The following is a 25,093-nucleotide window of genomic DNA, read 5'->3' as shown; positions in this document are numbered from 1 at the left end:
ATTCGAAAAACTTTTTCCGCCGGAACACTCCCTAGAAGACACGTAAAAACTTCCAGCGCATAACCGAAGTTTGCTGTGTGGCCTGGTGAGGGGCTCTTTAAGGACAAGACATATAAATAACCCTAAAGAAATCCTTATTTTCCATACAAATGTGCAAAACACATCAAGAATAAGCATAACCAATAAAAAAAAGGATTTGGGGGAAAATTTTTCAGCAATACTAAGGGGAAAACCCCCAGGCAGAAAACTGAAAGGGAGCTTCACCCCAAGCCACCTAAGGCTTCATTCGGAATTTGTGTAGGCAGCTCTCATCATATGGGAACCATAGGTATAAATTTAATTTGCTTTATATCACATGTCTGACATCATTGCAGCTGGATATCTTGCATCGCACTGTCTCCTCTGACCTTGCTTTCAAGATAGTGAGCCACGTGCCAAATTTCTTTTTCCTCATCCAGTTTTCCCATTGTAAACCAACAAATGACGCTTGCTGCCCACCAGTCAGTGTTGGCTGAAGACATTTAGCCAGAATACACTGAGCCAGAGACCAGAAACTTGGCAAGAAAAAAAAAAAATTCTGGTATGTTGTCTGTAGGCAACACTCGTCAATAAAGGGTTCATTATACAAGTACACACTCGCTGTCTCCAATCACAGTATAAGCACTGATATGCCTAATAATTCTACTGGCGGGCCTTTAAAGCTATTTCTGACATAGCTGTAGCAATTTGAGGCCTTGAGGGTAGTTATTGAGGGCATACATTGAGGGAATGCATTCGTTTATTTTTTTTTATGTTTTTGCAGTCCCTATGGAGTTCGAAAAATCGAACATTGACAGTACTTGGAGCCTCTTTCGAAAGTAAATCTAGGAAAAAAGTTAAAAATGTTGGCGAAGACAGAAGTCATTTGCATATCCCTCTGCATAAAAATTTCACTGGCAAAGGAGACTTTCAAGGCCCGGTCAAAGCTTATCTAAGGACTTTCAAGGCCCTGTCAAAGCTATTTAAATGGTGCACAGTGGCATCGCATGTAGCAATTTTTTACTATAACAATGTTCTCAAAACACTATGGCTAAACTTAGAGATAACGAAGTGGGTAAAATTGGCACTTTACTTCGTTATATTGAAAGCGCACCTTTTATGCAAGTAAGCACAGTTGCCTACACATATATATTTCTTGCATCATCACGCAACTGGAAAAATAAACGAATTTCATGATGAAAAAGGCATTTTCATTAATTTGTGAGTCTGCGACCCAAGGTACACTTTCATGCAATGTCGATGATGTCTTTACATCGACGGCTCGAAACGAAGCTTTCACATCCACTCCGCCGCGGTGGTCGATTGTGTCACCTGCAGTAGGATGACTTTACACCTGCTGTAGATTAACTTCAAAGATAAAGTGTGGTCTCGAGAAAAAGAAAAATTGAGCTGCCGCATCCACTTTTGGCAGAATTTCAACACATCGCCAGCCTCGCACGCCTTTCTCCCTTCTCTCTTCCACTGTTAAAACACAAGTCCAAAAGAGCCAACAGAGAAGTGAAAGGGATACAGCAGAAAGCATGAGAGAGTGCAACTACGACGAAGTTGTGCTTGTGCGGGGTCAGGAAATTCAAGCGTTTTCAAAGGACAAAAAGAACTCCAGGGCATTCAAGGTCCTCGAAAACATACTTTTCAATTTCAAGGGTTTTCAAGGATTTCAAGGACCTGTGCGTATCCTGTGTTGAGAGCTGCATTAAAGAATGCAATTATCTTGCTAATGAAGACATGGCAGAGAATGATCTTTTGCAGTCCTTCAGCTGTTTACAGTGGGCTTTTGCAGTGGCGTATCCAGGGGTTGCTAGCAGCAAAGCGCTACCTTTCCTGGCGGTCACTATAGCGAAGCAAGGACAGCTCCTCCTTCAACCTTGTCATAGCGAGATTTTACTGTAATACTCACTCATGCCAAGGCGTCTTTCAGGGTGCGGTGAAATACACTATGTTCTAGTTAATATGCTTCAGACTGCGATGAAATGCAGTTTAAGAAAATGGTCAATAAAACAGCAATGTTTTCACTGCATGTTTTGAGGACTTATTTCTAAGACATGGTAGTAGGCACCAACATTGAGCAAATTATTATCCTGGCCAACTTTGCTTTTACAGAATGCCTCCTTAAAAGGTTATTAGCAAATTTTAGTGCAAGAAGGGTGGTTTGGTGTAAGGCAGAGCACAAAACTAAGTAACTCACTCTGAAAAAGGCTTGCTTCTTGACGTCCTCTGCATCTTTCTCACTCGTGCCAAGGCGCCTTTCAGGGTTTTTCCTTAACAGCTGTAGAGAAATGTGAAGCATTAATATTAATTAAAAAAAAAAAGCAGCTTATGGTCTAGTGTTTCTAAGTCACATTCACTTGCTACACTATGGCATGAAACTACCTTAATGCAGCAACACAGATTTTGGTCTGTGAAAAGTAGGCAACTTTACATGTCAAATGGTTGCGTAGCAACACATGCATACCAGCCAACCTGAAGATTTAGAAATTTGTAACACTTTCGCAGCGAGGGGGGGGGGTGGCACTCTTTTTTTTTTTTTTTTAGGGGACTTACTTTTTGTGACAAGCTTACTCACGTTTTTACAACCGCACGAGTAAAGAGCGAAAACTCCACTGGGGCACAATTTATTTTGACTGCTTCAGAAACTTCTGTTAGGTTTGCTCAAAGCAAGTACAGTGGAATCTCGATGATACGATCACGGCTGATACGAATATCTGGATGATACGAATTTTTCTGTAGTCCCGGCCGAGCCCCATTACTTTGCAACGTGTTAGAGAATGGTTGTTACGAATCAATTTCCGACCCGCGTCGGTTGATGCGAAAATTACCGAAGACATTGGAAATTTGAAAGTGTGCTTGGCGAAAGCCAGACGCTGCTGCCGTCTGCGCTCCAATTCATTCGCTTTGGTGTTCGACGATATCGCCTGTCGCTGCTGCCGCTTTCGTTCTGCTTCCCTGCCTTTGGTACCCGGCGATCTAATCAGTCGCTGTTGGCGTTTCTTTTCTGCCTCCCTTGCTTTCGCATCTGGTGACATGTTCATTCGTGGCATGCGCATTCGCTCCTTGTTCTTCTGGCGCTTGGTGTTGGGGGAATCCGGCGTCCGCTGGCACCTCCCCGAACCGCATGGCGCGCAACACGGGCCTCTCACTCGACTGCAACGAAACGGCTGGCGAAGGAGCGGCGGTGCCACCGCTGACGCGCGCGCGCCCGTTCTACCGCTACTGTGTGACGTCACGGTTGCTATGCGCAGCTGCGCCCCTGACCGGCGCGCCGGTTGCTAAGGAGGGGAGGAGGTTGCGCCGCTGCGCGGAGGAGAGACCACAGTTGGCACGATTCCAGCGCACGGATGGACGCGACCGCGAGCATGAGCCCCACCGATTGCAGTGAAAGAGAACAGCGCGCAGTTACGCCATTTCTCCCTCTCTCTTTTGGTGCGGAGGCGCGGACGTGGCGCCGGACAGCGCGGAGGCGGCGACTGGGCGCGAAGAGTTTGAAGCGGTGGCACTTGTGTTGCTTTTGTGCTTTTCTTCATTTTCCGCGTGCCATTGGACGGAATGGCTGCTGTGCTTCGGGCCGCGTTCTTTGTGTTAGACATGGGCGACGGCGAAGGACCCACCACCGGCGGCTGAAACGCTGCATGCGCGCTAAGTTCTGAGGCATGCGCGAACGAAATCAGCAACGACACGTGCACGCGTTTTTATGGATTTGAACAGTCTGCTGATTGACCTGACAAAGAAAACGAGGCAGAGGACATTAGAGAATTTTCTACAAGAAATAAATCCTTTTTACGTACGTGTGTCTGAGTGAGTTCACTTCTGACTCTTCGATTTAGCTACTTTTCATTGTTTCTATGATACGAATTTCGGCTAATACGAATATTTTTCGTGACCCCGTGAGATTCGTATCATCGAGATTCCACTGTACCAATCTGGTGCCCCATGATCATCAGCAGACTTTTGAGTGTTTTCTCACACACAGATGAGCGAAACTGTTACGAGTTTTGTTCACAGTGCTGAATATTCACTCACATTCAGCATTGCTGTGGGGAATGAAGAGAATACCCAGCATAACCATCAAAATTCTGTGGAACAAGAGCGATCCGTCGACACTTCGAATGCTTCCTAATTGCAGAGCCAGCACGTCACACCTTGGCTTATTTGATATGATGGCTGGAACCTGATATGCTTGCGAGTGGCAAACTTGACTACAAGTGCGTCGATTGCTTCTTCTTTTGATTTGCCACTCTGCTGGGGTAGGATAGCAGGGAACGCCATAATAAAGTGATGTACGCTGTTGAATGAAGCAGTTTCCAGAGCTTCTACTAGAGCAACTTCAGCCATCTTGAGCTTGACGTTTTCTAGCAGGAATTTCTGGCGAATGTAATCGCATGCTGCCGTTAAGTACAGACATACTGCAGAAATGAATTGCTCTCTCTCAATGCAGCTCAGTGTCTCAACCACAGAGTAGGATGTGCTGCCAATGACTACCTATGTCTTCATCACCTTTATGGTTCTCTGCAGTTCCATAGTCAACTTCCAGCAATGAATGACATGCCTTGACCTTGACAGCACCTGGGCGCAAAAATCTAGTCAGGAGATCATCGAAAAGGCGGTTCAAGAGGCCCCTCAGTACATGAATCTGAGGAGGCTGTGCCTGAAGAAGGCAGTTTGCCTTCTAAAAAAGCAGCATAACATGTTGGAGAAAAAGACAGCATGCCCTGTTTAGCTCTGATGACAAAAAATAAAACAGGCGCTCCTCACGGGTCACGTGGCTGGCTTCCCCAGAATCCTTGGTATAAAGTTTGTTTTTTTGCTTGAGGTTCAAAATGACCTCCTTTCCTCTCTAGCGAGAGTTCATCGCCGTCGGTGCTTTCTTTCCCCGAGGCCTGCAGCAGTCTTGTGATGATGTGTAGCAGACTTTGGGGTCAGTTCAGGGTCCTTGAGGGTTTGTGAAGAAGTCTTTGGAATTTGGTAGGACTCTAAAAACAAGTTCTGCTTGTTGCACTGCTAGTGGTTTCCACTGGTCGAGCAGCCTGTTCAAACACTTTCCCAATGATGGCCAACGTGTTGGCGAATGCTTCATCTTTCTGACCTTGGCGTGGTGCATTTTTTTGCAACGTCGATGTTTCTGTTTCGAACTTTTCCCTAAGTAATAATAATGATAATAATAATAATAATAAAATAAATTTTAAAAAACACCGCTGTGTTTACGTTCTTCGTCCTGCGTTCTTAATGCGAGTCATGTCTTATCACGATGACGAAGTAATTGCCACTGATCATAGCCATGTTGGTGTGCTCCCTTGCCGTGTTCAAAAGACGCGGAAAATGAGATACTGGCATCCTTGTATTCAGGGTCTGTCTTGCTGTACAGAATCGGATATGGCGCACTGTCTCCAATAACTTTTTCATTGGGGCTTCTCGGTTTAGACTCGTCATAGTAAAAAAAAAGTGCGAATGTGACCAAAGCAAGCCAACCAAAACAAGTGTGAACGAGAGCAGACACAAGCAGACAACAGTGTGAAACAAGCAGTCCTGCTGAACTAGACGTGATTACGAATAGAGCAATAGGGCGGGTCCGCATGACATGTTTCTTGCGCATACGTCACTCTAGGGGCCACTCTCATTGGTCTCCTCTGCTCACAGCTTGCTTGCCGCAGTGGCAAGCCATGAAAAGTTGGCCCAGGACCGATCGTTCCTGCAGCACATGTTTTGCCGCTAGTGTGGCTGGGGCATTATAGAATGACGCAGAAACGGTGACCTTGCCATTTGACAGAAGGCTCATTCACACTGGTGACTGACAGTGGTCACGCGACCAAGTTGGTTGCAAATGGTCACAAATGGTCGCTTCTCTCAAAAAGTGACTACTCTGGCCAGTCGCTTGTTTAATTTATCAGTCACGCAACCGTGGTCACAAAACTGCCAACGTATCACTGGCACACTGAAAGTTATGTGAGCATGTGTTTTCATCCAGTGTCCTCCTGTGTCACACCAAATACAAAGCCCACGCCAACATGGCAGACTGCAGGAAGGCAAGTGCTGTCTTGCCTCGTGATGCTGGGGCGCAGCAGTTCCAGCAACAAGTCGAACGCACACGGTAGCATTTACAGGAAGCTAAACAGCAGCAAAAGAAAGCACAAGAGTTATGCACCGATTCCCATGCAACGCGAACTAGAAATTATAACTTACTCTCAATATAACTCCTTGTCATGTGAGTGGAGTTCAAGTGGAATGTGGGCAGGAGGCAGCTTGCATAGCCGCCTACTTATCGCGAATGGCAGCACGAGTGCACCCACTAGCGTCGCTTTTCTTTGGAGGCTTCCACATTGCCACAGCTGACACCACGCACAATAGAACACATCAGCACAGTGACAATGTCTTCTTCTTCGCTTGAATCAAAATACATGGCTGTCACCTGAATGCGAAACCAGCGAAGTGCATGCGAAGTGCCTATATCCCTAGAGTTCTCACTGAGAAAGATAATCTCCGGGATTGCAACTTGCAGGTTGCACTTGCCAGAGCTTGCTGGTGTTTGCCAGGGCTTGCCGGTGTGAGCATCCGTCGTCTTCAGTCACTTTTTGGTCACCAGTCAAAAATGGTTGCACAACCTCAAGTCGCCGGTGTGATTCAACTAGAGGGTAAAATTTCTGCCATCGTTTTTTTACCCCCTTCGTGTGCAGTGTTGGGAGGTCTCTCCTAAGCTTATCCTCTATGATGGGGTCAGAGCAATGCTGATCGGAGGCGCCACCGTGTGATTTGGCACGCTGCTGAGAGCACTGTTACAGCGCGGTATGTTCAAATTAACCATCGCAAATGCTTGTGCGTTCAAATTGCCAGGCATTTTCGCCTATTGGAATTCATATACGTTGATAGGACCACAGCATCAGTTTGAACAAACCGGAAGTTTGAATTAACAAGATTCAATTGCAGTACGTATACACTAACCTTAAGTTCACTAATATTTAAAATTATTCTTAGCGTGCATAACACAATTGGGTAATTATTACCAGCCATCGCTGTAAGCTATGTCCATTTGCCAAAATTAAGAAGTGTGCCAAATAGATTGGCATTCCTAATATTTTCAATTGGCATGCCATACAGTAATGAATGGCTTTGACTGCATAATATTGGCACATGCCCCAATGTTGCATAATGGAAGGCAAAACAATGTAAACAATGAGTGGGACCATACTCACCCTCCGCATAATGGCAACAGCCTCTATGGAGAGGAAGCGTGGGTATCGAACTTCATCATGCACAATGCTGTCAAACACTTCTTCTTCATCATCACCAGGAAAAGGGCTCTGGGAAAAAAATGCACAAAAGGATTTGATGACATGAAAAAAAGAAAGTACAACTATCATGGTGTAGCATACAGAACAAGTAGCAAGAAATGCAAAGACTAAATGCTCAACAGTTCAAAACTATAAAGTGCCCAAAAATAGGTGCTGATTGGAGAGTTATTGACAATTCACAGCCTATGCACAAGAACTTGTATTTTAGCCTAGTGGGTACTTGTCGTGATTTGCCATGCTCAGCTTTTTATTTTTGTTTAGCGAACGCGGATCAATCTCGCGTGCGCGAGCGAGGAACGCCGCCGGGAAGCGTGGCAGCAGGAGCGAGCGAAGTCGCGACGGCCTTGCAAACCACTCAGCTGCGTCAGTGCTCGTGCGTGGCACGCTTTGTGGCGGCACGGCGCCGTTGCGTGTGTGCGCGCGTGCATGGAACACGGGTTTCTGCGCGCGACGGAAATCGAAGATGGCGGAAGGCGGAAAGCACGCCCATGCTGCTCTTTTTAGCACCCGCGCATGGACTAACGCTGCCTGCGGCGAGCCCCAGCGCTCTAGCTGTGACCTTCAAAAGTGTTGCCAGCTACCCGCGCCGAAGAAGCCACTGGACGCTCAATCATACATACGTTCGCACGGAGTCCGACAACGATGACACAGCATCCGCACAAACAGCAATTGCTGATAAACAGATGCACATGAAAATGCAGACACTGCGATTCTTTTCTTTCATGTCCGTTTTTGTGTGCATCCTTTCAGTGACAATTATGTCATTGTACAATGAAATATGAACTAGAGTGCTCATTTAGAACACGTGCCAAGAGCAGTGCTTTTGAACTCTTTCTAGCAGCACGAAGTAGTACTGCACGAACCTACTGCTTTGCAAGAAAGTAAGGCTCACCTCGCCCACCAGCATTTCAAAGACCAGGACACCTAAGCCCCACCAGTCAACAGCTCGAGTGTACGAAGTTTCAGTCAGCACCTCAGGTGCCAGAAATTCAGGTGTGCCACAGAAAGTGCCTGTCCGATCACCATAGCCCATGCCTTCTTTGCACAGACCAAAGTCGGCCAATTTCACGTAGCCCTCAGCATCAAGCAACAGGTTGTCCAGCTTGAGATCCCTGGGAGCCAGAGAGACGACAAAGCTGTCAAAACAAACATGCACGTGCATGCACACACGCACGCCCACCTGTTTGTGCACACACACACACTTATCTGGATCGTGATTCCAAACTCAATCTCAAGGCTAAAAAAATGCAGTGATTCAAGATACTTCAAGCAATACAACATGTAGAAGACCAAGGTTTGTTGAACAAAAATAAGTGATGGAGCTTAACCGTCAATAGGAAATACCTTGGTGAAGGGCTCTGGATTAATTTGACCATCTGAGCTTCTGTAGCATGCTCAGAAATCCAAGTACATGGGCTTATGCTAGGGATGTGCAAATACAATTTGTACTTTTGTTTTTGATGCAATGCAATTTGCTTTAATTGGTAATGGTGCACAACCATATATATTGCTACAGTCGAACCAGACTATGTCAACTTGTTTACATCGAATTATCGCTTATATCGAACAATTTCTGAACATCATAATGTTTCAATGAAAACTGTTCATTCCACCCTAAAGGGACTGATAAAATTGACCTAATTATCCAGTGGGTTGAACTTAACAAGATCCAGAAAAAACACGAAAACTTCACTCCTCTATTTGCCCATTCATTTGGCACTATTTGCCAGATTCTAACACCCCTCGAATGATATGTGCACCCACTTTCTATGTGTCCAAAGCAGAAAATTAACGTAACAATGACATTAAATCTCATAATAAAGAAGTAGATATCTAACACACACACACAATCACTTATCAAGAAACATGGGCAAGTGTCTAATATAGCTTGCACAATGGTGGCCAGTTTCCCACATCACCTTCGCCGCTGTACATTCCTGTTATGTGGTAAAGCAAACTTGATAATGCTAGTTTGGTTTCATACCTGCTTTCATTATGCAGGCAATTTTGGGCCTCATTTTCGGAGGCGGGGGGAGTTGCGCATTAGAATCAAATAAATTCCATAATCGGGTACTGTGAGCTACGGTCATTGCTTGAAAAACTTCCTAGGGCAAACTGAAAATAGGTGTTTTCAACTGGAGATTACGTGTATTCAACGCATTCGCCATCCCCTAAGCTCCACTGCGATGCTGCCAGGACAGGGGTTGGAGTCACCATAGGGGTCAGGTGCAGGCATGCTGACTAGTCAAGTTATCCAGCAAATTATCCAGCAAAGGACAATTTTAGGATCGAAATAACAAACATGAGCTCATAGCAATGCACGGGTGCCAGCCGGGACCTTCGGTTTGGATTAGATTAAACGGAGCTGAATAAACAACAGTGTACTGTATACGAATAGAACATTCAAATAATTAGACTCCAAATCGAACACCTCCAATTTGGTCTTTCAAATATTTGGCAAAGACCCGGTCGTGGTTAGTGCTTTGACACCCGCAGCCTTTCTACCGTGCACAGTTTGTCCAGGTCTACAGGATTGATTGAAACAATTCTCACACATGACGTGGACAGAGAGAGAATGGTGACAGAGAGAATGGTGACAAAAGTAGTGCAAAAGCATGAAGATCAGGCTCCTTAGCCACCGAAAGGTGCGCCGATCGGATACAGTGCAGTCCACTTATAGCGATACCACATATAACAATGTATCAGTTAGAATGATGAGCCGACTAAGACTGTCAACTTATACATTAGGGGTATGAGAAAACAAACGAACAAATATAACAATACATTATTCACAGCATATCAGATCTAATGATAAAAATTTTGCCTTCTGGACGGCGTTTTCACTTCAGAATAATCGTGAAATTTGCATTTCTAAGTTCCCCTTAAATAAACAATGCCTAGACGGGGCAATACATTTGCCTAGGCATGCTCGTATCTGCCGCCATTAACTGCGCAATGCGTCCCGCCCGCACGCCACAAGATAGCGCTCGTCGCCTCGCGTCCATGTCACCCACGATCGGACTACGCGTGAGGAGACAGAAAAAGCGTGAAGCGAAGCGGTGGAACACGGTGGAAGCCACTGATGTTACCGAGTTCTAGAAGCCTGTTGCTATTGACGATGAAACAGGGGGTGCTTTGATGGAGGAGTTTCTGAGTGCAGATAGTGCTGTCTCGTTATGCAAAAGAGATCTCAGACGGGGCAATCGTTGTTGCAACAGACGGTGGCATTGGGCGATGGGACACGAGATTGACACCGACCTCAATGTTAACGCTAAGTGCACTGACGTCGATGGAGTAGCTCATTGATTTTATTCACGCTTAATTATTGCCACTAGTGACTGGACACAAATGGACACCACAGTTGTGAACCTGAAACACCTGTGAAAGCAAGTGTAGATTTCTGACTATTTCAGCATTCCTGAGACTTGATACACTGTTTAGAGGCATAAATACACATTTTATTTATCACAGGCTACTTCACATGTTTATTCTTTAGTGCAAGTGGCTAATTTGGTTTCTGAGCTACAAAGGTATGTTCGGCAGCTTTTTTTACGGCACCCCGATATGGCAATGATCAATATAACGACTAGATTTTTCTTTCTTGATATAGTTATAAGTGGACTCCACTGTAGTATGCATGTTCCCGTATGCAGATACCAGCTTGTTGCATGCGGACCTGACTGCAACTTCTACAGCTGTCGGTGCAATTCATACATGTGATATTGGGACCAATTACCAGGCTACTCTCTATTTCAGGGCATGCTAAAAAGATATAAGAAAGCTGATGGACTTCCTTGTAGTTTTAGCTTAAGTACAGTAAAATGTTAATTGCAAATTGTAAATACAGTCAAACACGAATATACAAACATAGATAAAGCGTATTATTCTCTATATCAAACACGCAAAACTGACTGATACACATGTAAAATAACTTCCTCACAATGAACGGGACATGGAATATACAGAATGCAAAGCATTTCTTTGCTTAGTCAGAGCCAAGATGAGAGCAAGGTTATGCACAAGGCCGCTTCAATTTTGTCTCCAAAAATGAGGGCTGATCCTGGAGATAGGCAGCTCGAAAAGGCGCAGGACATAGTGAAAATCATGGAGGAAAGAAACAAAATAGGAGAGGACCTGACGTCACATTTTTGAAGCTGGAAGTGTAGCTATGTTGGTGTGCCATCTCCCTTTGTGCCTACAATCAGCTTGTCGGAGAAGATGGGCGCAAGCTTTGAATTTGCATTGCTACGAGCTGCCGGAAGTCTGTGCTGCTGACATGCACCAGAACAAAGCTTACGAAACTTATTTAACAGTTTTAGTGATGCAGACACCCTCCGGTGCTTTTCCGTGGCACATTGAAGAAGGTCCGTGGTCCTTTGCCAAGATTGGAGTACGGCATGAATTCGAAGGTAGCTGGCCCATGCCGTCGTCCAACTTATTTACGCTGAGATCGTTGATGAAGTGAAGAACTGTTTCTCATCGAGAACGAGGAAAAAGGGTTTATTTACAGAAATTAAATCAGTCTAACATGACTGCTTGAGAAAAGTGTCTCAGTCTAACATGACTGCTCAAGAGAAGTGTCCTCAGCATTCGCACAACCACAGTTTTTATACACTCGATCCGCCGGTCATACGACGCGGCGACTGTTCGTTTACTCATCACCAACTCGCCGCTGCTCTGCATATCAGTTTACAGACACAAAGGCACACACATTCCGAAGCCCAAACGACGGCGTTGGAGGGTTGCCGTTCCGGGAATTATCGGTGCCGATCGAGGGTCGCTCGTTGTTCTGCGCCACGCCGAAGCGTGAGAAGCACAAAAATACGTCGTTCCCGCGGCAGCTTGTCCATGCGTGTCAAATCAGCTCCGCGTTGGGGAACTCCGGAATCATTGTTCATACACCGAACTAGTTCCGTCACAATGTCGAAGGGGCTGGAGGAAGGAGGCGGATTTCACCACAAAGGCCGCTTCTTCGAACGCCTCCCAGCTGCAGCGACGGTGAGGGGGAGATGCGCGTCGTGTCGCCCTGTCGTAACTGTGTGGCAATCTTGTTTGGCAGCTCGCCATTCTTAACACCACACACACACTAACAACGACTGGCGTAGCACAAGTAGCCATCATAGCACAAGCGGCAGCCCCGAGACGCACGTGTCATTGAAGTTGTCAAACTGGCCAACCTGGCCAAGCCACGGCCACGCCAAGCCGCCGCATGCGTACGCCGCTACGTTCAAATGGCGTCCTCGGCGCAACTGATGTGTACGCTGTCAACTGATGTGTAGCTGTCGTACGCAGCAGTCTGAAACGCCCATCGCGCCGCCGCTATCTTTGAGAGCGTTGCGGGAAAGCTCGCCTCCTGTCAACAGAGTGCACTTGGTTTGGGGCGGCGGAGTTCGATATATCCATTTTACATCCGGTCTCGTTTGAAATAAAAAATAAAAAATGCATGTGATTTTCCACGTGATATAGAAAGTGTTCGATATACGTAATAATTCGATATATCAGGGTTCGATATATCGAGGTTTGACAGTATTTTCTCTCGTGAGGCGAACGGAAATTTGTTTGTAGTCTATAGAGCCTTGCTTTATCGACAATATAGCCATGTTCATTGAAGTGGCTGGCTCTATTGCTTTAGATAAATTTTGTTTGGCATAAGTGCGATCGCCATTGAGTCTTGTATGATACAATATGTTGTCCAGTCTCACCTATGTATTGTTTGTTACAAGCGGCGCATTCTAGACGGTAGACTACATTGCTTGAAGTGCAGGCAAAATTTGAAGTTACCTTGTAAAGGTAATTCGACAATGCACTTTTTAGTGTAGTAGTAGGATGAATATGTTTGCACGTAGAATACCTGGGGCGGTCACAGGGACCAGATGTTGGCTTCATCTTTGTCCTTAGTTTGGCATGTACAAGAATGTCCTTAAAGTTAGTGCTGCGTCTGCAGGCTAGTTTGGCCAGGCAGGGAACCATCTTAAGTTTCTGGTTGCTGGTGGGAATTGGGTAGCATTTACTGAGGATTTTGTTTACATTTTGCAGTGCATGAGAGAATTTAGTGGTAAGAAGAGGCATTGTTGTGCTTGTGATCTTAGGGCAGGGTTTGAGAACCTTGGCTCAATCAAGTTTGGTTGTTTTAGTGTAGGCGATTCAGGTACAGAAACACATCTGCATTAAAATAAAGACTAAAAGGCTCACTAAAACTGCAAGGGTGAGCTTACAATAGCATGGTTTCAAAAAAAAGAACAAGGCACGGCCTGGACAGGTCACAGCAAAATATATCTTACCTGTAGATGATGCGATTTTCATGAAGAAACTGCAGTCCCAGAACAACACAGGCAGCATAAAAGGCAGCTCTAGGCTCTGGGAAAATGTCAGTATGGATGTGCATCATCAGGTCCCCTCCACAGGCATACTCCATTACAAAGCACACATGATTCTGCAACCAAAAAAAGTCATGTCTGAATGCTGATGTTGCGTTGTCCATGAAGTTAGCACAGAAGTGTAAACACAGGAACAAGTCTATTGATCCACATGACTGACAAAACTAAGCTTCGCTTTCCTTATCAATATTCATTAACCCTGTAGTGTTTTTTTTTCATAATAAAATCTTCACTCAAACAAAAATCGCACAACCCGCCGTTGTCGCTTAGTGGCTATGGTGTTGGGCTGCTGAGCACAAGGTCACGGGATCGAATCCCGGTGACGGCAGCCCCATTTTGATGGTGACGAAATGGAACAACACCCATGTACTTAGATTTAGGTGCACGTTAAAAAACCTCAGGAGTCCCAAATTTCTGGAGACCCCCACTATGGCATGCCTCATCATCAGATCGTGGTTTTGGCACAAAAAACCCCACAATTTTTTTAAAAATCACACTATCAAACACACAATCAAACATACAATCATAATATCCAGCTCGCGTAAGCCTTGTGGCTTGTATGCCTAACCAGCGAGCCATAGCATCAGTCAGAGATCACAATTATGGATAAAAGTGATCGGAGATATCCTAATTTGAAAGCAATATTCTCCAGGATTTAAGAGATAAAAAAAAAGGGGGGGGGAGTGGTGGGATTAAGAAAAACTGTTACTAATATAAACACTATTTCCCGCATTCCCATGGGCATTGCCATGTTTTATCTTGCGGCGACACTTCCACTGCCTGCCTCAGCTTGCCTCTGTTTTCAATAGGTGCAAGTGATGCTAGTGATGGCCATAAGCCATTGTTTCAGGAGTTGTAAACAATGGCTAGGTAGACGAGACAAAGGGTTGGCCAAAGCTTCAGAAGACATGCAACTGCAGCATAAACCCCCTTCAAGCTTACTGTACATTGTCTAAATGATGTGAGGATAGCATAGTGCTTGTAGAAAACAAGGCACTGCTAAATACTGACTGCTAGAAACTACACTACAAAGCAGTTACAATCTTCTGTCCCTGAATTAAATCAGGATGAGTTCCTTCCAATCTTAGTTTATTGCAATAGCAATTATACGGACATTTAAGGTGCTTTCATGACGACATTTCCGTGATGCCCAAGAATTGAAGGCACATGTTCAGCCTGCACGCCAAGTGATGAAGATGATGTGATCTGTTGTGGGTGCGAGGGCGTGAGCAAGCCATGCCAATTATGGTTGTCTATGTGGCCCCATTATGAAAACATGCGAGCTGCCCGTCACACTTATGTTATAACTAGGGTTCAGCATTTTCAGTTATTTTCTGAAAGTTCACCACGCTTCTTTTGGTGATGATTTTCACACACAAAAAAATTTCTTGTGAATATATTGTTACGGAAGGATGAAAAAGAGAGAGGAAGAAGAAGATCGGAGATGCTGGCTGCTGCGTGTTGTTGGTGGTCAGCCACCTTAACTACTCTGACTCATCCTGTATATACAGTACAACCTTGTTGAACCGTACCCGCTTAAACAGTAGTTTCGCTTTAAAAGTAGTAAAGTCAAATGCCCGACTCAGTGGCCATTGAACATTATGTGTTTTGTATCTGCATAAACCGTACCAGCTTATTGCGTGCGTATCGGTTAGCACGTAGTGTTTCCACTTTTCATCGCACAAACACGGCAGTGCGTCGTCTCCATCAGGTGGCCCGGCAGAACAACTAGCCTCAGAGACCAGAACAATGGCCTCCAAGCGCCCTGTCCATTTGCGCGTGAAGCCACATCAACATCAACATCATTTCGGCGGCGTGCCAGAGAGCGTTATGGTGTCATGCAAGTGAGGGCTCGCGTCATGCCGAAGCTTGGATAAAAAATTGGCAGTGGCTTAGCTCAGCTATGCCAGGATATACACAGCGTAAAGGTACGGTTATGCTTGGTTAATCTCTTGCCTTGCTTGCTACCCTGAGCTTGCTAACCTTAGCTTTGTTCACAAAGTCCGAGAGAAAGAGTGTAGACGCACTTGCACTTTCACCGAGTTTCATAGCATGTTTAGTGCACCGATGAGTCTTGGGATCGTCTGTGACACTCTCTTGATCCTGCCGCTGTTGTTGGGAGGCGATAGCACGGCGTTGAGCTTCTTGGCGACGTCTTTTCACTAGGCGTTCTTTGTGTTGTTCCGGTGTCTCGACCGCACATTTTGCCTTGGCACACTCATTCTCTCGACACTCGACGGCCAACTGCCAAGCGACAACCTCGGGGTGTGAAGAATTTAGGTTTTCCAGTCTTTTTCGCCGACTGGCAGCAGCTCGACTCTCCTTAACCTCTATGTCGAGCGTGCTGCATCAATCGTTCCTCCCTCGCATTTATAAGCAGGGTGCGTCCTCCTTGCACATGCGCAGTGCCGCGCGGCGCCACAATCGTAAATGCAGCAGCGGGCGCACATGGGGCTGGCGCGTCTGTGGAGACTGCGCCGTCGCACCTCTGGAATGCGCCGCAGTCAGCGACGGCAAGGAGCGCGCGCTAACAAACTAACAATCCAACAATGGGTGCCATCAATGTAGGCGGCGCTATCTTCAGCTGGGTGAACGCTGCCTGTTACTGCCTTAGCGGTGCAAATAAATTTATCCTCTTTTGCACGGTGTTCCGCTAGCACATAATGATGGTTGCTTCAATTTCAGCTAGGATCATATCATCACTGTACACTGATGACAGTGTCATCAATGCTCGCGTCAACTCTGAACTTGTCGGCTGCGCAGGCATCGGCTCTTCATTCTCGGTGTCAGAGTCGTCTGAATCCATTGCCACTTGAGGAACGATTTTCATTGTCAGTTAACTGCGAGATATTCAACTTGTTTTTCATGAAATCCGAAACCATTTGCTTCAAAATTACGAACTCTTCGCCAACGTCGGCTTGTGACTGGTCGCTTTCAATTTGAAATGATGATGGTAGCTTCCTTTTTCATTGTCAGCCTACGATAGGGCTTTATGTGCTTTAAAGCCATGGGCGTAGATGGCAAAGGCGTAGTTGGCGCCATCACTGTCAGTGGCGAATCCGCTCGATGATAAGCACAGCACCAAACAGCGGGACGCTTCTTGGCGACTGTTGACGAGAGCGCACAGCAGCACAACGTGATCACATGACCTATCACAAAGCAAACCAAACATGTGGATAAAAACAAAAGGATATGGCCATAGCTACGGCTAGCTATGACTGCCAACAAGAGTGGCATGCGAGAGTGCTGGTTTGAGGATTCGATACGATACAGTAGCCGCTGTGCTACAGCTGGCTACAGCTAGCGAATCAGCGTTGCAGAGTGGGGGTTTGAGGCTGCGAGATAGTCAAAATGGCAGCCATGGATGCTGCTTTAGACCGGTGGTTAGGGGCAAATGGTCTGGAAAACGGGACGGTGACGATTTGACCGTCAGAAATTTCAGATGTTTTTATATATTGGCTCTATGGGGGTATGTAACAATGCTGCAAAAGAGTCTGAATTATCGGGCATGTCCGAAAAATCAGACATTCACTATATATATATAACTGCAGTAGTACTGCTTCCAACAGCCTTCAATGTCTCCCTGTAGAAGGTACTCACCACAGTCTGGAAGCAGGCAAATAGGTTGACGAGGAATGGGTGCTGGATAGAGTTTGCCACCTCAAAAATGCGTTTCTCTGCCATGAGGCTTTCCAGTTCATCTCGTGCCACAATATCTCCTTTCTTTAGAGCCTTAATGGCAAAGTATTGGCCCGATACTTTGTGCTTACTCAAAATTACCTGTAAGAGTAAATGAAGAGATTAACAGCCTCTTTTTAATGCGTATGAGAATGGTAAGGGCACTGCAAAACCAAAGTATTTCACACTTAAAGTTGTCATAAACATGCACATGCCAAACTTCTGCAGACATTTTTTAATGCAACAACAGAAACATTTGCAGGGAAAGAAAGATGTTTGGTTATCACCACATTAACAAGCATTTGCAACAGGCATCCAATTTTTATCAACTGTGCACTAAAGGGGTACTCCCTTAACAACATTGATAATGGCAGTTACCTACTGCTGTAAGGTTCTGTCGCATGTGTGATGTCCATTGAGCATCCTGCCAATATGCACGTCTCTCAAAGCACATTAGGGATCATAATTACTGCATGAAAATCACCTCTACAAAAAGACCAATGAAGTTCAGGAATACCAAGTTTTCAACAAGCAAATGGAAGAGAAATGGCCTTGCTGCTCAAAATATCCACAGCAGAATTTGCCAATTCAAAAGAAAGGTAGCATATGCAACTGGCTTTTGAATAAGAAAAAGGCAGAATCATATATGTACACACGTTTACTTCTCCAGGTACCCGATCATCAAATCACGAGTAAAAATTCAAGCCTAGATTACAGGTGTGTGTAAATACCATACATACAACAGGTACACTCAGTTTCATACATAGCAGGCAACGCTACAAAAACTAGGGAGACTTCTCTTGATGTTCGCATCTCTGACCAAAAAATAGGGTATCACATTTGAAAGTTATAGATATGAGTCTTGCAATTTGATGCAGCCTTAGGCCTCATGCTTGCATGGCATAAATATAATGTAATTAAATGTGGAAGATAACACAGATATGAACCCATTTACCACTGAAGGAGTGAAGCACATCTGTGTGACCCGCGGGAACAGTGCACCACTTATGCTCACGACCAAAACATAGTATGTTGCATATGGAAGCACAAAAGTTCACAAACAATAGGGTGGTCGATGGCAAGAAAGTGCGGCATACCCATTAGTCTCGCCGAAAAGTTGATTGCATTTGCTATGCCAGCCTTAGCCGACCAACACTACCAATGGAGTTCATGCTCGAAGACGTCGACAACAAGATCCTGACATACGCGTTACAATGGCGTGAAGAACGGTTATCATGCACAATACAAAACAATGAAGCAAGAAAATTATTACAACTGGCACTTTATGTGTATTACCTATCATCCCATTCCAATCTATGCCTAAACACATGTATACGACACAATTTGTGCATCGTTCAGCAACAGCTCAGACATATCTGCACACATGCTCCTAGGCTTTGAACCTTGCAGTGCACAGCTTTCACCCTTTCCGTATGTGTTGGCACTGTGCCTTGGCTCATATCGTGCATGTGTTGTTTCAATCAGCCCTGCCAAGCCGGATTAACCTTGTACTAACAGTGATCGTGCACCTCATCGAAAAGTTTTGAGTGTGTAGGCAGGCACTGAATATACGGGGTGTCCAGTTAACTCGGACCAAGATTTTTAAAAAACCCAAGAGCTCTAGAGAAATCGTACTGACTGCATAGTAGCCATAGTTGTGTGTACTTACAGCCAGTATTTTTTTAATCACGAAGCACGCATTAATTCATTGCTTTTAATTAGTGAACTTTTTAATTATTGCTTGAATTTCAAACATAACAATTACAAAGTTGTAGGGGGCCTCAAATAACCTCCGAATCAAGTGTTTGTTTCATGCTCGGCTTTGCCTCGTTTGTTCTTCCAAGAAAAAAAAAAAAAAAGCATGCGAAACATCCAAAATATGAAATAGATATGCGTTTGTGCACCGCTACTCAAGTGCTCCCAAGCGAATAACCACAGATACACGGCTTTACTAGCGGCGGCAGCTCGATACAGTGCTATGTGATATCCACGGCATCGTGATAACATGCCGCTGACGCATCGACAAGCGTAGCGGAGCCATACAGTGGGTAGGGGGACTTCGAAGCCGGGAACCTGTGACAGTGCACTTGGGACTGTAACTTTGTGCACTTATCTTGTTCTGTACTGTATTTACTTGCATAATGATCGCACTAGCGTAATGATCGCACCCCTGAATTTTGTTGTCAAAATTCTATTGTTTTCTTTCCCGTGTAATGATTGCACCCCGAACTTGCCGTAGCGATATGTCGTGTGCAAAGTCTAGCTAATGATGATCTCACTTACCATCCGTCGAATGCTGTCAAATGCTACGCGAACGACTCCAAGACATACCAAGCAGTCTGCACACACCAAACATTCTTAAGCAGATGCCCCATTTCATTCCTTTCATAACTTTCCGCACTTCCATGAAAAAAGAAAGCTACAACCAAACTTGCCTTGGCTTTATTGTTTGTAGGCTTTATAATGGTTGTGGTCACCAATAACAACAAGAAAGCGCCTTTCGATTCTTCTCGTCTGTGGGCACGAAACAAATCGAGAGCAGCAACGATAGCCACGTTTACACTGATACGTTAGAAGCGCACCCTACTGAAATGCCGATGCTTGTAACAGAGCTAAGATATTCACCTACCCTTAGTGGAAACGTGCCGTATTAGGATAGTAGTAAAGACAAATGCCGCAGTTTCCGCAGCATGCCCGCCATGTTTGTCACTGGCAGCTAAGCGCACCCATCTGTTTCTGTCCCCTCAAAGTGAACATGGCTACGTTATTGCCGCAAACTTGCCGATATTAACGATATTAGTCATTACTGATATGGAAGAAACTGTTTGAATGTGAGGAATGCACTCGCAAGAACAAAGAAAATCACCTTCAGCGCGTTCGGCTTGCTCCGTCGGCTGCCATTTTTGTTTCGGTGTTCCACACTGTTACAGTGGCAGCCGCCCGTTTGTTGACCTGTTGTCATCCCACAGCAAATGCAGGGTGAAATTCTTTTTTTTTTTTTTTTCGTGGGAAATTTAACCCACGTAATGATCACACCCCTGAATTTGCGTCAATATTTTTGACAGAAAAGTGTGATCATTATGCGAGTAAGTACGGTAGATAGGCGCTCCCGGAATGTATGTTCCTTTTGTTTCCTTTAGCAATAGAAACAAACCTTACGCATGCCATGTCCATCTAGTGCGTTTTGGCAGATCTTTACGGCCAGCATATGCTGTTGTTGATTACGTAAATCATTTTTATTTGACGTGTCAGTGCGTAGATAAAAACGGGAGATCTCAACGATACCAAGCCAGTGACCTGCTCTTCAAGAAGACAGTCATGCCCTTGAAAAATGATCCGAAGGCTAAAATCCTAGCTTTGGGGGCGGTGCACGGCAACAAGATGGAGGCAGCCAAGTTATTCCAGATGTGGCATTGTGGAAGACGCCCTAGTCCGTCAACAATACTTAGAACATACTATGTCCTTTGCGAGACGAGTAGCTTCACAAGAAAGCAACACAGGACTGCAACGGTATAGTTCAAAAAGCAGAAACGGATGTTTTGGCATTCTTTGCTGCTAACCCTCACAGTAGTGTGCGCGATGCCAGTGCAGAGGCCGGAACCTCAAGGTCATCAGTGTGGAGGATTTTAAAAGAAGGTAATATGCACCTGTACCATGTACAGCTTCATCAAAAACTTGAGGACCGAGATTTTGAAAACAGACTGGACTTTACCAATTGGATTTTCACAAAATGTGATGAAGAACCAGACTTTGTCACTTGCGTGCTTTGGATGGATGACGCCCAAGTTAACCTTCACAATGCACACTACTGGAGTGATAGGAATCCCCACTGGCTGGCACAAACATGACACCAATACCAGTGGTTGTTTAATGTGTAATGCAGTATTTTTGATGGCAACATCATCGGACCCATTTTTTTTGACAACACACTAATGACGGAACGACATCCTCGAGGGCCCCGTGAACGATGTCTGTTGAAACGCTCCACTGGAACATCTGGTTTCAACACAATGGTGTTCCTGCACATAGTAGTATTCAGTCTCGGGCGTGGCTCAACAAGCTTTTTCCTGAACAGTGAATTGGCCGGCACGGATCTATACCCTGGCCTGCAAGGTCGCCGGACATCACACCGCTGGACTTCTTGTTGGGCTACATGAAAAATCCTCTGTGTATAGCAGCGAGACTACCATAACGAATGCCCTAAAGGCAAAAATAAGCAGAGTCTGCCGCCGCCATTGGTCAAAGCTGCAACAGCACAAGTGTTGGAAAGAAGCAATTACTGTATTGCTCCAGACGGTGACCTGTTTCAGCACATGCTATAAGTGGCAGTGAAAAATACCCGCTCAAAACTGGCGTAACATGTGACTGTTTAACGCACCTTCACGATGTCACCCTATCCTCAAATAAAAAAAAGCTTGCGAAAAAGACAAATAGGTCAAGAACTGCTTTGTTTTGCCTCTTTTCCAAAGTTCAAGAGAAAGAAAGGGTAAATGGCTAAACCAGTGGCACCTTTGGATGTTTCTTTGTAGGCTGCCGAGACATACTTTTGGTTTATTTTTTGTTGAAATAAACTCCTGAGTAGCTCTTTTCTGTTTTTCCGAGAGCAGCCTTTATTTTTTTCATGCTCTTTTGCACACAGTTTTTTTTTATACATTGGTTGAATTTATCTTGTAGCTTTGTTTCATGATATGCAAAGCTTAAAGCTATCGAGTGCCTCATGGTCGAGCACAACATTCTTGTGTCCACAGATACTGACTCTAGTTAGGTCGCAAAACCTTTTGAACCATCGTACATGACGAAACCTCGTACGATGCGGTGATAAACGAATGCAGTCATATAGCTTTCAAAAGTTGCTTGGAGACGCTTGAGTAGCAGCGTGTGAGCGCGCATCTATTTCATATTTCGCGGGATTTTGTTTTTTCTTGGAAAAAAATAAGAACAGGCACACTTCACCACGAAATAAATGCTCAATTGGGAGGTTATTTAAGGTACCCTACAACTTTGCAATTGACATGTTTGCGATTCAAGCAATAATTAAAAAGTTCACAAATTAAAAACAATTAATCAATACTTCATAATGAAAAAAAAAAAAAAACACTGGCTGTAAGTGCACACAACTACCGCTACTATGCCGTCAGTATGATTTCTCTAAAGCTTTTTTTTTTTCTTGGTCCAAGTTAACTAGGACACCTGGTATGCTGACTATTCAAGAATCCAAGCAGTAGATAGAAGGTTCATAAATTTAACTATTATTCGAGTATTTGCACATTCCTAATAAATAATTTTGACACTATAAATCATACACCCACACTAAGAAATTGGTGTGGGTGTCTGCAAAAGCATGCCATTGTAAAAACCTAAGAACAGAAAAAGTTACCGCCAAGTAAAAAATGAACTTCGTAATTCAGCTCAAATGTTTTTAGACAGAGCAGAGAGAGCAATGCTTCAACACAAAAAAACATGGCCCACATCACCTTTCCAAAGTGTCCTCGCCCCAGCACACTTATAAATTCAAAATCCTCAAGGGTCAAAGATCCCTGGGCACTGAAAAAAAGAAACCAAAAGGCATCAACCCAAGCTTTTAATAGTGCAAGAGCTTATTTTTACTGCAGTTACCTATCATTATCAGGTGCTAGTTCAAGCATATTGATGACCTTTTTAATCCACCCACCAAATTATTCAGGAAGAAAGCAGCTTCAAGCATGTATAAGCTTTATGCTATACTCATGAAATCTGGGTTCATGCTTCACAACAGATTACTAATTGTCCTTCAATGAGGGAAATAACTTATTTCATGCTTAAGGGGAAGCTTTAGCTCTGGCTTAACTCTGATGCTGCCTATTCAAATGCATCTAAAGCACAAACGCTTTTCTGAGATCTCCACTGGGCCAATTTTAATTAAATTTGTTGCATCTGAGAGAGAAAGAAATTCTAGCGACTGTTGGAAGCAGAATTTCAATTTAGGGCCTGAATTTTTTCAAATAACTTTTTAAGAATTGGGAAATTAAAAAGATTAATAAAAGCATGAAGTTTGCAAATCCATAGCTCTACAAAAAACAGATATTGCACGTTTGTGAAGTGAATCTGTTAAAGCACCCAAAGAGGACAAATTTAATACGTCAATTTATATCTTACATGAATTTGTTGCATTGTTTACAAGGGTTTTCTATCTTGGCAAAGTCGCAGACCATAGATGCCGACATGTCCCAGAGGTGAGTCACATATTATGCAAAAGTTATTGCATCACCGAAAGTGATTGACTGAGAATACTGCTCTTCGTATATACCAAGCTTTGTCACAAAGCGATTAAAGGCACCATTCAGGAAGGGCTCTAAATGGTTTATGCGCAGCCAGCAGGCTTATATTTTAGTGATCTTGCTTATCATAAAGCTCTGCTTATCTCCATATTTTTCCAGTTCTTACAACTTTTAGCCAATTCGGAAACCATGAGCCTAAATCTCCCCAACAGAAATGAGTGCCACAGTGACGATGCCATTTGTTTAGGTCATTTGTCTGCATATTTGTAATGTTGTCTTCTCCTTAGGCACATATGCTCTGATAGGACTGTGCAACTTAAATATTTATGAAAATTCGTCCCGGATAAGGACAAATTTTTCTTCAACTATGAGGCTTTTCTTTCGAGGAACCCGTATGGGTTGCCTTTGTAGCAATTGCTACGAACGGGTGGATGTCTGATTTTCCCTTTATTCATTACTTCTCTCCACCTTGCGGGTTTTCGCAGAACTACTACATCAAAACATAGAAGTGAAACAATGCAGACTTTCCTTCTACATATCAGCATTTTATGTACATGAATGCAAAAATGTTTGAGCAGAAAATAAAACTTTTGTAGCAGGGTTGTTTCATACTTCACTCAAGAAGCCTCGTGATTACTCATGCTGTAGGAAATTTTTTGCTCTAAATTAGTTGTGGTGTGCTTGATTTTTCCCAACTGCACAGTGTACAGTACAACAACATTGTTCAGCTGCTGTACATTACTGTGAATTGAATGATTTGATTCATAATCTTAAACAGCCAAACCTCAATGTAACAGTCATACATGCAGCGAAAAACATTGTCATATTTCAAATTTCTTTAGGTTGACGTTTCCACGTTTCAGCTATAAAAATAAGTTACATTACTGTAGAGGTTCCTGGTACAGTCCCAGTGAGTATCATCATGTCAATATGCTTTTATGAACAGAATCCAGCCAGAAACCTGACCAATATTTACAGGATAAAATGTGCCAATGCATGAAGCAGATTGCATCAACAGCAAGGCTTCCGCACAGGCCTCAGCTACTGCTAGCAGCTACCACCAAACGACGCCATGCACACATGTGTATTATCAACATCGTCCACCAATGATAGGCCGTCATTTTACTTGTTTACAATGGTGCAGATAACTAACATTGTTCACAATACTTGTTTGCAATAATGGTAATATGCATGACAATACTGAGACAACGCACATGCTTTAGCACTGTCCAGGCACTCAGTTAACTTACTTTGGTTTGCTATTTTCGTGTTTTGACTGGCTGCTGGCGCACTTGGAATCCTATCCGAGGGCACGAATAGGGCGCACCCATTACAGTTTTCATACCAGCATTACAGATGGAAAAGTGGTGCACTCCAACATCTGCTCAATTATCAACGTTTTTCGCTGTTCACTAGCAACATTTGCATGTAAAAGGATGCGTACAAACGACAAATTCACTGT

General features: G+C 44.3%; 1 protein-coding gene across 4 annotated transcripts in view; it reads right to left on the bottom strand.

The window, feature by feature from the left end:
- The window catches only part of Pkn (serine/threonine-protein kinase N), a 135,228-nt gene that overhangs the window by 19,875 nt on the left and 90,260 nt on the right, over positions 1 to 25,093 (bottom strand). For all 4 annotated transcript variants that reach the window (XM_065436713.1, XM_065436711.1, XM_065436714.1 and 1 more), the window contains 6 exons: positions 22,849 to 22,918; positions 17,297 to 17,476; positions 13,601 to 13,752; positions 8,212 to 8,431; positions 7,221 to 7,328; positions 2,225 to 2,305 (listed from right to left, as the gene is read on the bottom strand). In XM_065436713.1, the coding sequence (XP_065292785.1) occupies positions 2,225 to 2,305; positions 7,221 to 7,328; positions 8,212 to 8,431; positions 13,601 to 13,752; positions 17,297 to 17,476; positions 22,849 to 22,918 (811 nt within the window). The remainder of the gene's footprint in view (positions 1 to 2,224; positions 2,306 to 7,220; positions 7,329 to 8,211; positions 8,432 to 13,600; positions 13,753 to 17,296; positions 17,477 to 22,848; positions 22,919 to 25,093) is intronic.

This window comes from Dermacentor albipictus, chromosome 1 (assembly GCF_038994185.2).
Source record: "Dermacentor albipictus isolate Rhodes 1998 colony chromosome 1, USDA_Dalb.pri_finalv2, whole genome shotgun sequence".
NCBI lineage: Eukaryota > Metazoa > Arthropoda > Arachnida > Ixodida > Ixodidae > Dermacentor > Dermacentor albipictus.
The sequence above is the reverse complement of the archived record's forward strand: the minus strand, read 5'-3'. Positions and strand labels throughout refer to the sequence as shown.